Here is a 13,064-nt window from a genome sequence, read left to right on the forward strand (position 1 = left end):
TAACTCCCTACAATGGCACCTACCACCTGGTTGCTCATGTCCTGCTGCTTGTGTTTTGCAGCTGAGTTTATAACCTTGTCCTTGTCCTGCATTGTTTTGTATTACTATTAACTGTTTTTCTTGTGTGCTCATTTATGTACTGTGTAAGGCGCTGCGGAACCTTTGTGGCGCCATATAAATAAAGGATAATAATAATAATAATATCCCCAGGCACTTGAAACAGAACAGAAATGAAATCTAAACAGTGGTGTATTATAAAAATTTTTTAAAATTTGATACTCTTTAGCAGCAGTTAGATGGTTGCAAGCCAATATAGATCTAAAAGAACGTTTTATGGGACCAATTCCCGCATAGTGTGTATAACAAACATCAGAATCTGAGGATTTCCACAGAGGCATCTTACGATATCACTGGTGTATTGACATTTGTGCTTTTGATATTTTATTAGAATAAACATCCAACTGGTTCTATTGAAGAGAAATTTGGGATCATTTTATTTTATTCTATATTGCATATTTTTTCAGCCTGACGCGTCTGAGATTATATATAAAATATATATATATATGGAATTGAGAGCAAGAAAGAAGGGGCGCCACATAGTGCATGAAACTGTAAAACAGATTTTATTGCAGACAGCGGACATAAAACTCGTTCAATGAATATGTGTACCACAATCCGCGTCAGATACCACCGCAAGTAATAAAAGTGAAGAAGCCTGAATATCACCCGAACATCTCCGGGGAGTCCGTCGGCTATTTGATCAGTATTGGAAAACAACGCCAAACCACGCGTGTAGCGCATCGAATAGCCGACGGAGTCCCCGGGGACGTTCGGGTGATATTCAGGCTTCTTCATTTTTATTACTTGCGGTGGTATCTGACCGCGGATTGTGGTACGCATATTCATTGAACGAGTTTTATGTCCGCTGTCTGCAATAAAATCTGTTTTACAGTTTCATGCACTATGTGGCACCCCCTCTTTCGTGCTCTCAATCCCAGATAAACCAATACCCGCTTGGATCCGGGTTTTAAAGTGGCGAAGACGTTGGCCTGTGTGGTACCTGTGGCCTGTGCTATATCTGGCGTCTGTGACACAGATTTACTTTGTTCCAAAAGTCCATTTATTTATTGGACTCTAAAAAAACTTTTCACAGTATTATGTGTTTATGCATTGATTGATTTGCGCACTGAATTTACTGTATTTGTTATTATTAAAAGATATATATATATATATATATATATATATGCATATATATATATATATATGCATATGCACCTGGCTCTATTAGAGCATTCAGCTACGGGACTTAGACATTCACTTTTAACTGTTTTTTTTCAGGATTGCTACTTATCAAAAGAGAAACTTTAAGCTCCTATGAGCAGGGCCCTCTACCCTCTTGTGCTTCTCCTTACTCTACCTTCATCTACTTCTTACTCTCTACCAGGGCACCTAACACTTGGTTGCTTTGCATTCTTCCTTATCTGGGTGTTATGGTCGCGAATGTGGCAATGTATATTATCCATGTCCTGTATTGTATTGTACTGCACTGTAAGTCACTGTAAATCAACCTATTTGTTAATGTACTTTGTAAGGTGCTGCGGAACACTTGTGGCGCCATATAAATAAACGATGATAATAATAATCTTTATATGCTTGACTCAATGTGTGTTATTTCTTGTATATGTCCATTGCTGTGAGCTTTCGAGCTTTTAACATTCGCTACTTGATTATTAAATTATTATAATTTTTTATAGCACATCAAGGTTGATTAAACTTATTATATATTCTATATATTTGTTTAATATGGCATATAGAACACAAACATAATTATACAGGATATCGGTTTAAGCGCGTTTACTTCTGTTTCTTTTAGTATCTGGGATTGGAATGGTAGTAATTTTCGTGAGGCGATTAATATGAGGATCCACTGTGGTCTTGTTGGGAACATCCTCCTAATGTACAGCCATGGCCAAAAGTTTTGAGAATGACCCAAGTATTGGTTTTCACAAATTTACTGCAGTGAATTTTAGACCTTTTTGTCAGATGTTACTATGGTATACTGAAGTAAAATTATAAGCATTTCATAAGTGTCAAAGGCTTTTATTGACAATTAAATTAAGTTTATGCAAAGAGTCATTCTCAAATCTTTTGGCCTTGGCTGTATTCTGGAAATAGGAGTACAAAATTCTGCCGACGATTTGAAACCTGCAGTCCGGGGCTGAGACCAGTACTCAGCCACCCAATCCTCTAATTGAGGGGAAGAAGGAAAGGTCACAACTTGCCTTTGTTTACATTCAATTAAAGAGCAATCCGAGGATTCAGATTTTGCTGCTTCCTATATATGTATAACCTCTCAGATAGCGTCAATGTGGGCTTCTACCCTCTGAGTGGTCCCAGACACCTCAAAGTCCGACTGAAGGGTATCAGGAATCTGATATTTTGAAGTCTGGGACCCGGACAACAGATGTACCGTGGCCTTTAGGGAGGGGGAAACCTGAACAAGTCCCTAAACAGATCCTAGCCAAATTCTGCGCCCATGCTGCTTCTGTGCATAAAGGCTGCAGGAGCACTGGAAACCTTCATTTCAGAGGCCTGGACACATGTCCTTATCTTACTGGAACCAGGACTGATGAAGAGGACTGATCCCTGTTGGACTGTTCCCTAGTCACAGCTAGCTGTTGGGAAAAATCTGTCATAGCCTCAGCAGGGGTGCCTACACATGTAGGAGACGGCGCTTTCCGGTCCGACTGTGCAGCTTTATTTTTTGTGCATGCAAACACAGCGGCGGCACCACTTTTGTCAAGAGCTGCCCCAGCAGGATTTTACTTTCCAGAAATAGCAATACAGTAAAACAGAGCTCAAAATATTTATACCAAGAAATGTATGCAGATAGCACAGCAGAATAGAAGTATAACCCAAAACAGTAATATAAATGAAAGAACACTAGACATATAGGGGGGAATTCAATTCAGCGCGATGAATAGCCACGGGAGGGAGCTCCTGCAACTATTCAATACAACGCGCTGTGTGACTTGTCGGGAAGCAGGTAAGTCAGAGAATACCGGTTCTCCTGACTCAACCTGGGTGTTAAGACGCTGTAACTGGCATTCTCCAACTAAAGTGCCGGCGCGCGGCTGTTTGCGCCGCACTAAGCCGGCAAACAGCTGCGTGCCTGCCACTTTTGTCGAATTTCTCCCTGCATCCCCAGGAGGTTGCGAAAAGAAATCCTTTAGCCGGCTAAACAGCGCGGTGTATTGAATAGCATCGGGGGCTCCCTCCTGCGGCTTTTCTACATCGCACTGAATTGAATTCCCCCCCCCCCATAGACCAAAGACCATAGACTGTGTTTTCCCCTGCAGCAATCCTGAACCCCGTAGAGAAGTCAAAGTATGGAGGAGGGAGGAAAGGCAGAAGGGATGACTTATCTGATGCAGGATCCTGACGTGGTAATGGCAGGCTATACAAGCAGGAAGGCGCACACAGCATGGAGGAGATAGTTCTTCTCTCCAGGGTGTGGGAGGAGCTACCTGCAAGATGTCCCCGGGCACCATCTCTCCAAAGTGAGGGATGCTGTAGCAGCCAACGCTGCGAAGATCCGCCCGCCCGAGGGGTGAGCAGCCACAGGGATAACCGGCCATCTGGCACTGATTCCCCCTTGCATCTGACTACTGAGCCATCTGGTCGGCGGCAGAGACCCCTTGTCAGCTGGTCTCAAAGGGACTCTGTGGTCCCGAACACAGGCCCGTGACGGCGGTGGGACCCCTTGGAGGCTGTCCCATGGTAGAGACAGATCCCCTTGGCAAGGCCTCTGGATCTGCAGCCTGATGATCTGTCCCATTGAGCCCATAAGGCGACAGAAGAGATTAAAAAAAAACAGGTCAGTGAGTCTGATCTACAGTTTCCAGCTCCTTTAGGCAAGTAGAAAAAAACGGAATGCTAAGTGTATGGAGAGGGAGGAGCCAGGATCCTGTACAGTCTTTTTTTTTTATTTTTGTTTGGTTTGCCAGGGTGCTTACCATACCCCAGTGTGTTCTCCAGTCTGCCCCATGAATGAAGAAATTTTTTAAATACACTTTCAGAATAAGACGAGCCACTTGTCAGTATAGGAACTTTGGAAAGAATGTTAGTAATTTGTATCAATGGATTGTTTGAGGTACAAAAGATAAGGAACCAAAACCATCTGTTGTATAGTACCATAGTGTTCATTCTAGCATCCTGCACCTTTCACAACCCATGCAGTTCCTCTTTCCTGCCTGGGGTGTCGCTCTCTGCTCTGGTGCTTCTATCACACTCAGCTGATGTAACAAACTGCTGATACATACAAGAGTGTGCTAGAAGCACAAGAGCAGAGAGAAATAACGCTCACCTTTTCCCCATACTTTAACAAATTTGTACGTAAAACACGCATTCATTCAAGTGAACATTGACTGATTTCTAGAGCATTCTGAGTGTAATTGTTTTAAAAGGGGGGAGCGATAATCCTTTTAATGTATATGTTCCAATACCTGCAGCACGTAGGGTAATCGTTGCTCTTGCAGACTGGCACAAATATCCGCATGCAGTATAGATTGTTCCAATCTAAAAATATTTGATCTTCCATCTTCTGCAGTCCCACTTACTGGTGTAACTTATCCAGGGCCGGCTCCAGGGGTCGGAGCACCCTGTGCCGGCCCTCTCCAGTGCGCCCTATCTTTGCACGCGTCTGAAAATGGGGGTGTGGCCCAATTACCATAGGCTACGCCCCCTACGTGACGTTATTAGGAGGCGTACCCACCTCCAAATAACGTCAGACTGGGGGGAGCCTCACTAGCTGGGCTTCCCCCCCAGCCCCTCTCCCGTCACAGAATGGATGTCACGCGCATGCGCGCAATATCCATTCAGAGTCTCCGGGGTCCGGCACAGCTGCGGCGGTGGGGGTCCCCAACCTCCCGATTTGACCACCCGCGGGCCACTTCAGCCCATGGGTGGAACAGCGAGACAGTACTGTCCTGCAGAAATTGGGATGTTGGGAAGGGGTGCGCTCTCTATGGAGGTCGAACATCCCTAGAGCCGGCCCTGAACTTATCTTAGTATCTGTTCTTTGCAGTGTTTCATGTAAATGTAGTTAGGATTTCTATACATCTTTAACATGTCATCTTAATTTGTGCAATGGGCCTTCCTTATATTAAAAATTATTTACCAGGAATGTGCTCTCAGCGGATTATAAAGTAAACATTTGCAGACTTTTTATTTTTGGAATAAATGACCATACCTTGAAGGTGAATGTTTTTTTTTTTTTATCCTTTTATTTCCATCTCAATATCTCTTCGCTTTCATTATGCAATTTAGTAGGTACCTTTTAGCGCCACTGATTAGTTAATAGTGTGATCTATAGCCAGAGATGCCTTAGAGCTACTGATGCTGGTCACACTTGAGCCATGCACCCAGAGTTTTTTCGGTTTGGAGACACGTGAGTGGGCAGATTTGGCAGATCATTCTATCTGTTCTCAACTTTATCACAAGCTAGAGAGCACCATCTACTGAACCAACACCGCAGGCTTCAGTGTCATGATTTGATGGCCATCATCATTTTTTCAGGGTTTCTATGCCAGGCATATCAGGTGTACTTGATAGACTGCCGTGCCATATTGTACATTCTCAGAATCCACTATGCAGCTACCCATAGTTTGTGCAGTCCTGCATTCACAGGAAGGCGCCTGCATGCATTAAATTATTGATAATTAAGGTAGAATGGTTGAAACGCAACAAAGGAGCGGATTCTCTAATTTATTGTAAACTGTGCAATATGGGTTTTGCACCACATAACAGTCCATAAGTATTAGCTCAGGAAAAGAAAGATTCTTGTTGGGGAACTCTGGAGTCCAATATTATTTATGAAATGCTTTATTTTTATTTCTTCATTAAAAAAAGTAATAATAATAAAAAAAAATATATATTTTTATATATAATGTCTGTTTTTGTCACCTATTCCACCAACACAGTGACATATTTAAAGCAAATTGTGCAATGTGATGTATGACCAAACTACTAAAACCTACAATAAAATAGTCAGTGTCCTGTAAAGCATAATACTAATATCCCGTCAGAAGAATGTTGTTTTTATTTTATTGTTTATACTTTTCGGAACTGCTTTATCTGGGGCTTCACACAAGGCACCATTTTCCACCAAAGGCACCTCACACTGTCTGTGTTTGTACTGTCCTGCACATTATAATTGATAGCAGTTGTACCAGGTAAATACAGTATGATAAAGTAGTTGCCACTGGTGAGAAGAGAACATCAACCACTTACCCTGATGCTGTGTGAAAATAGGAATATTATTACTTATTGGGATGCCACAGGGGACCCTATTGATAGTTTACCTATACAGGTATTGTAAGAAAGGAAACAATAATTCCAGCTGGATTTGTATCATGCTGATTCACAATCTACTGTATTGACTTCTTACAATTTTTTGTTTGCTTTTAGAAAACCTACCTGCAAAAGTAAGGAACCATGTCAGACTTTGTAGAAAGTGAAGCAGAGGAGTCTGAGGAAGAGTACACTGAAGATGGGGAGGTTGTGCAGAGAACCAGCAAGAAGTTTGTGGAAGAGGAGGATGGTGAGTGTTTATATAGATAGATTTAGGGAGCGGGTGCGGGGAGTTAGGGTTAGGCACCACTGGGGGGAGGTTAGGATTAGGTACCACTAAGGGGAGGGTTAGGGGGGGAAGAGGGGTAGGGATAGCATACTTACCACCCCTGTCGGGATCTTCATCCACGTTCTGAGTTACCCAGCAAGGCAAGAACAGGAGCAGTGTAGACAAGACTATGCATTGCTGGGTATGATTGCCTTGTGTCTCCCTTCTTGTCTCCAAGAAAGAAATAGAACCATAAATATAAAATTGCACTTTTTTCCTTCTGCAGTAATATTACAGATGCTGGCATGTCCCAAAGACACCATCAATGGAAGATGAAGAATGCCTAAACATTAATAGCTCTTGGGAAGACCTTTCAAAGAAAGTTCCCGCTAAGACGACAATGTCCACTTTATACATTTTACAAAGAAACTACCTTGTAATGCTAGCAGGTTGTACTTCCTAGGCATTAGGAGACTGACCCCTGAGGGGAACGTCTTGTGGCCGTTGAAGGAAACACACATCGGTTGTCTGGACTATAGAATGCTTAAATCCTCAGCCGGTAGATCCACAGGCAACAAATCAGATTGTAGTCATAGTTTCTCTTTTGCATCCTAGAAAGTGATAGAATCTGATTAGTTGCTATGAGCAACACCACACTTTTTTTCATTTTTAGAAACTTTTTAGTGAACTTTAGTAAATCTACCTGATAGTTATTTAGTTAGTGTGATTTGGTTGTGGCATCAGTTTCCCAGGACTCCCATAGCTGCTCAGGCATGAACTTTGGAATAGAGCTTGCTCCAGTCATTGAAGCTCTCTGTCTCTTTGAAGCCGTCATATGATGAACTGGTTCAGGGGAAGCACCAAAAATGTCTGTATTACTGATTAATGATGCCCAGTGCTCAGAGGTTACATATGCATCTTGACCAGTAGCTGCTGAAGAGGAAGCAGCATTTCCATTCCCCTGGGCTTCTCCTGGATGAGCTCCATGGGATTGGATAGCTGAAGATGTAGCATTTAGTAGTACAGATAGTCTTGCATAGTCTCTACTGGAATTGGACACAGACAAAACTGGAACACTAAGGTTGGGGGCCTACCAGCACTCCTCTTTGACATGGGTTCCTGACAATTGGACATACAAACCCGCGAGTGCCCTATACTTATCGCGGATGTCACACCCAAATGCATCAGGATTAACCGCATTAAGTGGCTAAACACATGCAAACCACTGGGCACGCTGCCCAAATGCCTGAATTTCGGAGTGCATTGTCCTTTTAGATATCCTTCTCTGGTTTTCCACCCTGACCATGCAGAGTTACGCACTACTGTCTTTTTTTCGAAAGGTTATCTCCAGGTTTCATATTAATCAAGACATTGTGGTTTCATCTTTCCCGGATGCCAGGGATCAGTCTCTAAATTCTGTGAATGTGGTGCGAGCTCTCCATATTAATGTGGATAGATGTTGTAATTAAGAAGTCCTGGCTGGCTTCAAGACAAACGATTGCTAGGTGCATTTAGGAGCTAATCCGCCAGGCTTACACTCTGCCTAACCTTCCGATTCTGTATTTGGTTGCCGCCCATTCTACCCGGTCAGTTGGGACCTCCTGAGCAGGTTGGCATGGGGCTTCGTGGAGCAACTTTGCAGCGCTGCCACCTAGTCCTCCACACACATTTATCTGGTTCTAACTGTCTCATTCCTTTGCTTCCAGAGACACTGGTTTTGGGAGAGGGGTTCTCCATGCAGCTCAGGAGCGTTCACTCCCTTAGCAGACAGCTTTGGTACGTCCCCATGGTTTCCAGCGTCCCCCAGACGAGAAACAAAGATTTCTCCTTCATCCACTAGGGGACACTGGAGCTTCATGACAGTGGGGTATAGATGGTGGGTTGAGTTGAGCCTGGCACTTTAAAAATCAACAAGTGTGACTGGCTCCTCCCCCTCTATGCCCCATCAGCCCCAGTTTTTAGAATGTGCCCGAGTAGAGCCGGTGCACAGGGGGCTGTCTCCAGCCCTTATATTAATTTTTATATGATTTTTGTAAAAGAATCAAGCAAGAGGACAGGCAGACTGTTGGTTGTGACAGTCTGCCTGCATCGTGGGAGCCGCCAGAGAGGGGACCACACGGCTACTGCAGCCTGTGTCCGGTCACCCTATGGAGGGGAGGCTGCTTTAGGCAGTTAGGAGTCATCAGACTCAGCGGGGCCCGCCACAGCTAACACTGGCTTGTGTCCGGGTCCCCTCACTGCCCAGCGCTCTGGCCGCAGCAGCCCGGTAAGTAGCACACCTCTCCTGACTAGCAGGAGAGGTGTAAATAATCTGCTGGGTCTGAATACAGCGCGCGGCTGTCAGTGCCACGCTGGTGTTGCGATAGAACACCGGCGCTGGCTGTTAGGTAGGCGCCCTCACAGCGGTCCTGCCTCTGCGTGCCGGTGCTTGTGTATCACTGGCGGCGGTCGTGCCGCTGGCCTCCGCTGTCAGTGCGGGGACACATGAGAACGTCCCCACTGTATAAGCCGCGCGCATACAATAGCGGCGGCCATTAGGAGGAGGAGCTTATAGGTCCCTCCTCCTCTTCCTCCTTCACTGCCTGGGCTAGTTTGGCGCGCTCTGAACGGGAGTGGCGCCTCAGAGAGAGGAGCTTCTACATTCCCTGAAGGCACTGAGCGGAGGGGGAGAGGAGAAATCTGACAGCTTCTACAGGGGGTCTGTAATTACAGAAGGTGGTTTTAACTACCTTCTGGTCCTATTGACTGCTCCTCCCTTATATGCCTGTCTGCCCCTGTTACTGAGTTGCATTATTCTTGAAATTCTGCTCCTCCTATACTGCTCTGCCTGCAATTTGAGTAGCATTATTATTGAAATTCTGCTCCTCCCTTATTGCTCTGTCTGCTCCCATACTTGAGTAGCATTATTATTGTAATTCTGCTTCTCCCTATACTCCTTCTGCATTCCTGAGTTGTATGTGGTGCTTGTCTGTGAGTACATGATGACATCCAGGACAGAAAAAACTGCATCACAAAAGCTGTTTGCCTGCACTAAGTGCAGGAAGAAATTTACCCATGCTCGCTCCGAAGGGTCTTCCCTGTGCGAGACGTGTGAAGCAGACAGTGCTAACACGCAGTCTGTCACTCCCTCCTTCATAAATAGTTTGGCAGGGGTCATGGCGGACCTTTCTTCTGAATTAGCCGCTTCCCGTAGGGAACGGGAGGCTGCCAGAGATCTACCTGACACATCTCACCCTTCTTTTCTAGCAGAACCAGCGTGGGCTCAGAATTTAGTCCGCTCGGTGAATAGCCTTGCTCAAGCGATGGGTTCTGCGTCTAAAGCTCCTGAAGCTACGGTAAGTCGCTCATCTAAGAAGAGGGCTCTTCTGGCGGTTCTCCAGTCGGATGAGGATTCGGCAGCGGATCACTCGTCTCAGGAGGAAGGGGAGATGCTGGACGAATCAGACGTAGAGACTTACTCACAAGAACCTGAGGCATTGCAAGGTATTGACGCACTCATTCTAGCGATAAGGGAAGTTCTTAAGATTTCTGGCCAGGAAGCTCCAGAATCGTTAGAAGACTCCTTATTTGCCAGGTCACAGAAGATGGCCGTCACATTCCCTGTTTCTCCCCAGTTGGACGAACAGATGACGGCAGCCTGGCAGAATCCGGACCGTAAATTCCAGATTCCTAAGCGCTTTTTCTCTCTTTACCCATTTCCTATGGAAAATAGGAAGAGGTGGGAGACCCCGCCACCTGTGGATTCTTCGGTTTCTCGGTTGTCATAGAAGACCACGTTACCTGTTCCAGGAGCTACTACATTGAAGGAAACCTCAGAGCGGAGATTAGAAACCACTTTGAAATCCATTTATACGGCCGCGGGTGCACTTCTCCGGCCGGCCTTGGTAGGATCTTGGGTCAACAAGGCTGTGGAAAAGTGGGCGGAACAATTGACTGAGGGTCTTAGATCCAGCACTCCGCGGGCAGATCTGATTACCTTGGCAGAACATATTCAGGAGTCTGCTGTATACTTAGGAGACTCCTCCAGAGATATCGGCCAGGTAGGCGCTAGGATTTCTGCTTCGGCGGTCTCTGCTCGCCGGGCACTTTGGCTTCGTGCCTGGCAAGCGGATGCGGAGTCAGAAAGAGCAGTGGAAGCTCTTCCTTTCACAGGCGATATTTTATTTGGTCCAGAGCTGGACAAATGGATCTCGCTGGCCACTGGAGGTAAGAGTACTTTTCTACCTTCATCAGCACCTCCTCCGCGTTGCTCGTTTAGGGGACCTTCCTTTTGTTCCTTTCGAGCATCTGCAAGATTTCAGGGACGATCGCGAGGTTCGTCTTCAGCGGGGCGAGGAGGCCGTGCTAGAGGACGTCAAGCAAATATTGCCCGCCGTCCAGATCCCAAGCCAGCAGACAAGCCTGTGGCATGACGGGCTCCCATCCCATCTCGGAAATCCGAAGGTGGGGGCTCGCCTCCAGCGTTTCTCGGAGGTTTGGAGACGGACTTCTCCATACACTTGGGTTCGAAATCTGGTATCTCAAGGATACAAGATCGAGTTCGCTTTCACTCCTCCTGGGCGTTATTTTACAACAGGTTTACCCGTCGATCCCTTGAAGCAACTAATTTTGCGTCAAGCGATCGAGAAACTTTTGCTGGCCGAGGTCCTTGTGGCGGTTCCCACTGCACAAAGACAACAAGGGTTTTACTCAAACCTTTTTGTGGTTCCGAAACCAGATGGGTCAGTCAGACCCATTCTGAATCTGAAATCCTTGAACCAGTATCTTTCACTTCACAGGTTCAAGATGGAGTCTCTCCATTCTGTCATTGCGGGACTAGAGGCAGAAGAGTTTCTGGTGTCGATAGATATCAAGGACGCCTATCTGCATGTCCCAATTTGGGTTCCTCACCAGGCTTTCCTCAGATTTGCCATCAGGGAAGCTCATTTCCAGTTTCAGGCCCTGCCATTCGGTCTCTCGTCAGCTCCCAGGGTATTCACCAAAGTGATGGCCGTCATGGTGTCTCACTTACACTCTCGAGGGGTGACGATAGTTCCGTACCTAGACGATTTACTCATCAAGGCTCCGACGGCAGAAGTCCTTTTACACCAAGTGTCCCTTACACATCAGATTCCCATTCAACATGGATGGATTGTGAACTTCCAGAAGTCTCAGTTGATGCCGTCCCAGAGACTTCAGTTCCTAGGAATGATTCTAGACACTGTTCTGCTTCGTATATTCTTGCCAAGGGACAAGGCCATAGCCATACAGGAGCTGGTTCGTCTGGTGCTCAGACCCAGGAAAGTATCTGTGCATCTTTGCATCCGTCTCCTGGGGAAAATGGTGGCTTCCTTCGAGGCCATCCAATTCGGCAGATTTCACTCCAGAATATTTCAACTGGATCTTCTGTCTCAGTGGTCCGGGTCCCACCTACAGATGCATCGGCTGGTGCGTCTGTCTCCCCGGACCCGCATATCCTTGCTCTGGTGGCTTCGGACGGAGCATCTGTTAGCGGGTCGGCGCTTCGGAATTTGGAATTGGACCTTGGTCACCACGGACGCCAGCCTCCGCGGATGGGGAGCGGTGGTTCTGGACAATCACTTCCAGGGGCTTTGGTCGCAGCAGGAGTCCCTCTTACCAATCAATGTTCTCGAACTGCGGGCAGTCTACAGAGCTTTACGAGGACTTCCGGTTCGGATACAATCCGACAACGCCACGGCAGTGGCATATATAAATCGCCTAGGAGGAACCCGCAGTCGGATGGCAATGAGAGAAGCCAGTCGCATCCTTCTGTGGGCAGAAAGACACGTAGAGGTCATTTCCGCAGTGTTTATTCCGGGAGTCGACAACTGGGAAGCGGACTACCTCAGTCGTCAGGATCTTCATCCCGGGGAGTGGTCCCTTCATCCCGAGGTCTTTCATCAACTGGTTTGTAGATGGGGGAAACCACAGATAGACCTGATGGCATCTCGGATAAATCATCAACTACCCCTTTACTGCTCCAGGACCATGGATCCGGCAGCGGTGGGAGCGGATGCTTTACTGATCCCTTGGCCGTACAGCCTTGTGTACCTGTTCCCACCGTTTCCGCTCCTCCCTCGGATTCTCAAGCAGATCAAACGAGAGTCGTCCACCGTCATCCTAGTGGCTCCGGATTGGCCTCGTCGGGTTTGGTACTCCGATCTATTATTCCTTCTGGCAGACGAACCTTGGCCTCTTCCGCTACGATCGGACCTTCTACAACAGGGTCCATGTGTGTACCCGGATTTACGGCGGCTTCGTTTAACGGCGTGGCTATTGAGACCGCCATCCTATGAAGCCATGGAGTTCCTAGGTCGGTCATTCCTACCATGCTTAGGGCTAGAAAACCGGTAACATCAGCGCATTATCATCGCATTTGGAGGGCTTATATCTCCTGGTGTGAAGGTCGTGGATCCTCCACTTCCTCTTTTCATTTACCACGTCT

General features: G+C 46.5%; 1 protein-coding gene across 1 annotated transcript in view; it reads left to right on the forward strand.

Annotated features, from left to right (window-relative positions):
• SUPT6H (SPT6 homolog, histone chaperone and transcription elongation factor) overlaps positions 1-13,064 on the forward strand; it is a 78,831-nt gene that overhangs the window by 7,319 nt on the left and 58,448 nt on the right. The window contains exon 2 of the mRNA XM_088458992.1: positions 6,469-6,601. Coding sequence (XP_088315118.1) covers positions 6,496-6,601 — 106 coding nt within the window. The 5' untranslated portion in view covers positions 6,469-6,495. The remainder of the gene's footprint in view (positions 1-6,468; positions 6,602-13,064) is intronic.

Source organism: Taudactylus pleione, unplaced genomic scaffold (assembly GCF_031769625.1).
Source record: "Taudactylus pleione unplaced genomic scaffold, aTauple2 ptg000886l, whole genome shotgun sequence".
Classification (NCBI taxonomy): Eukaryota; Metazoa; Chordata; class Amphibia; order Anura; family Myobatrachidae; genus Taudactylus; species Taudactylus pleione.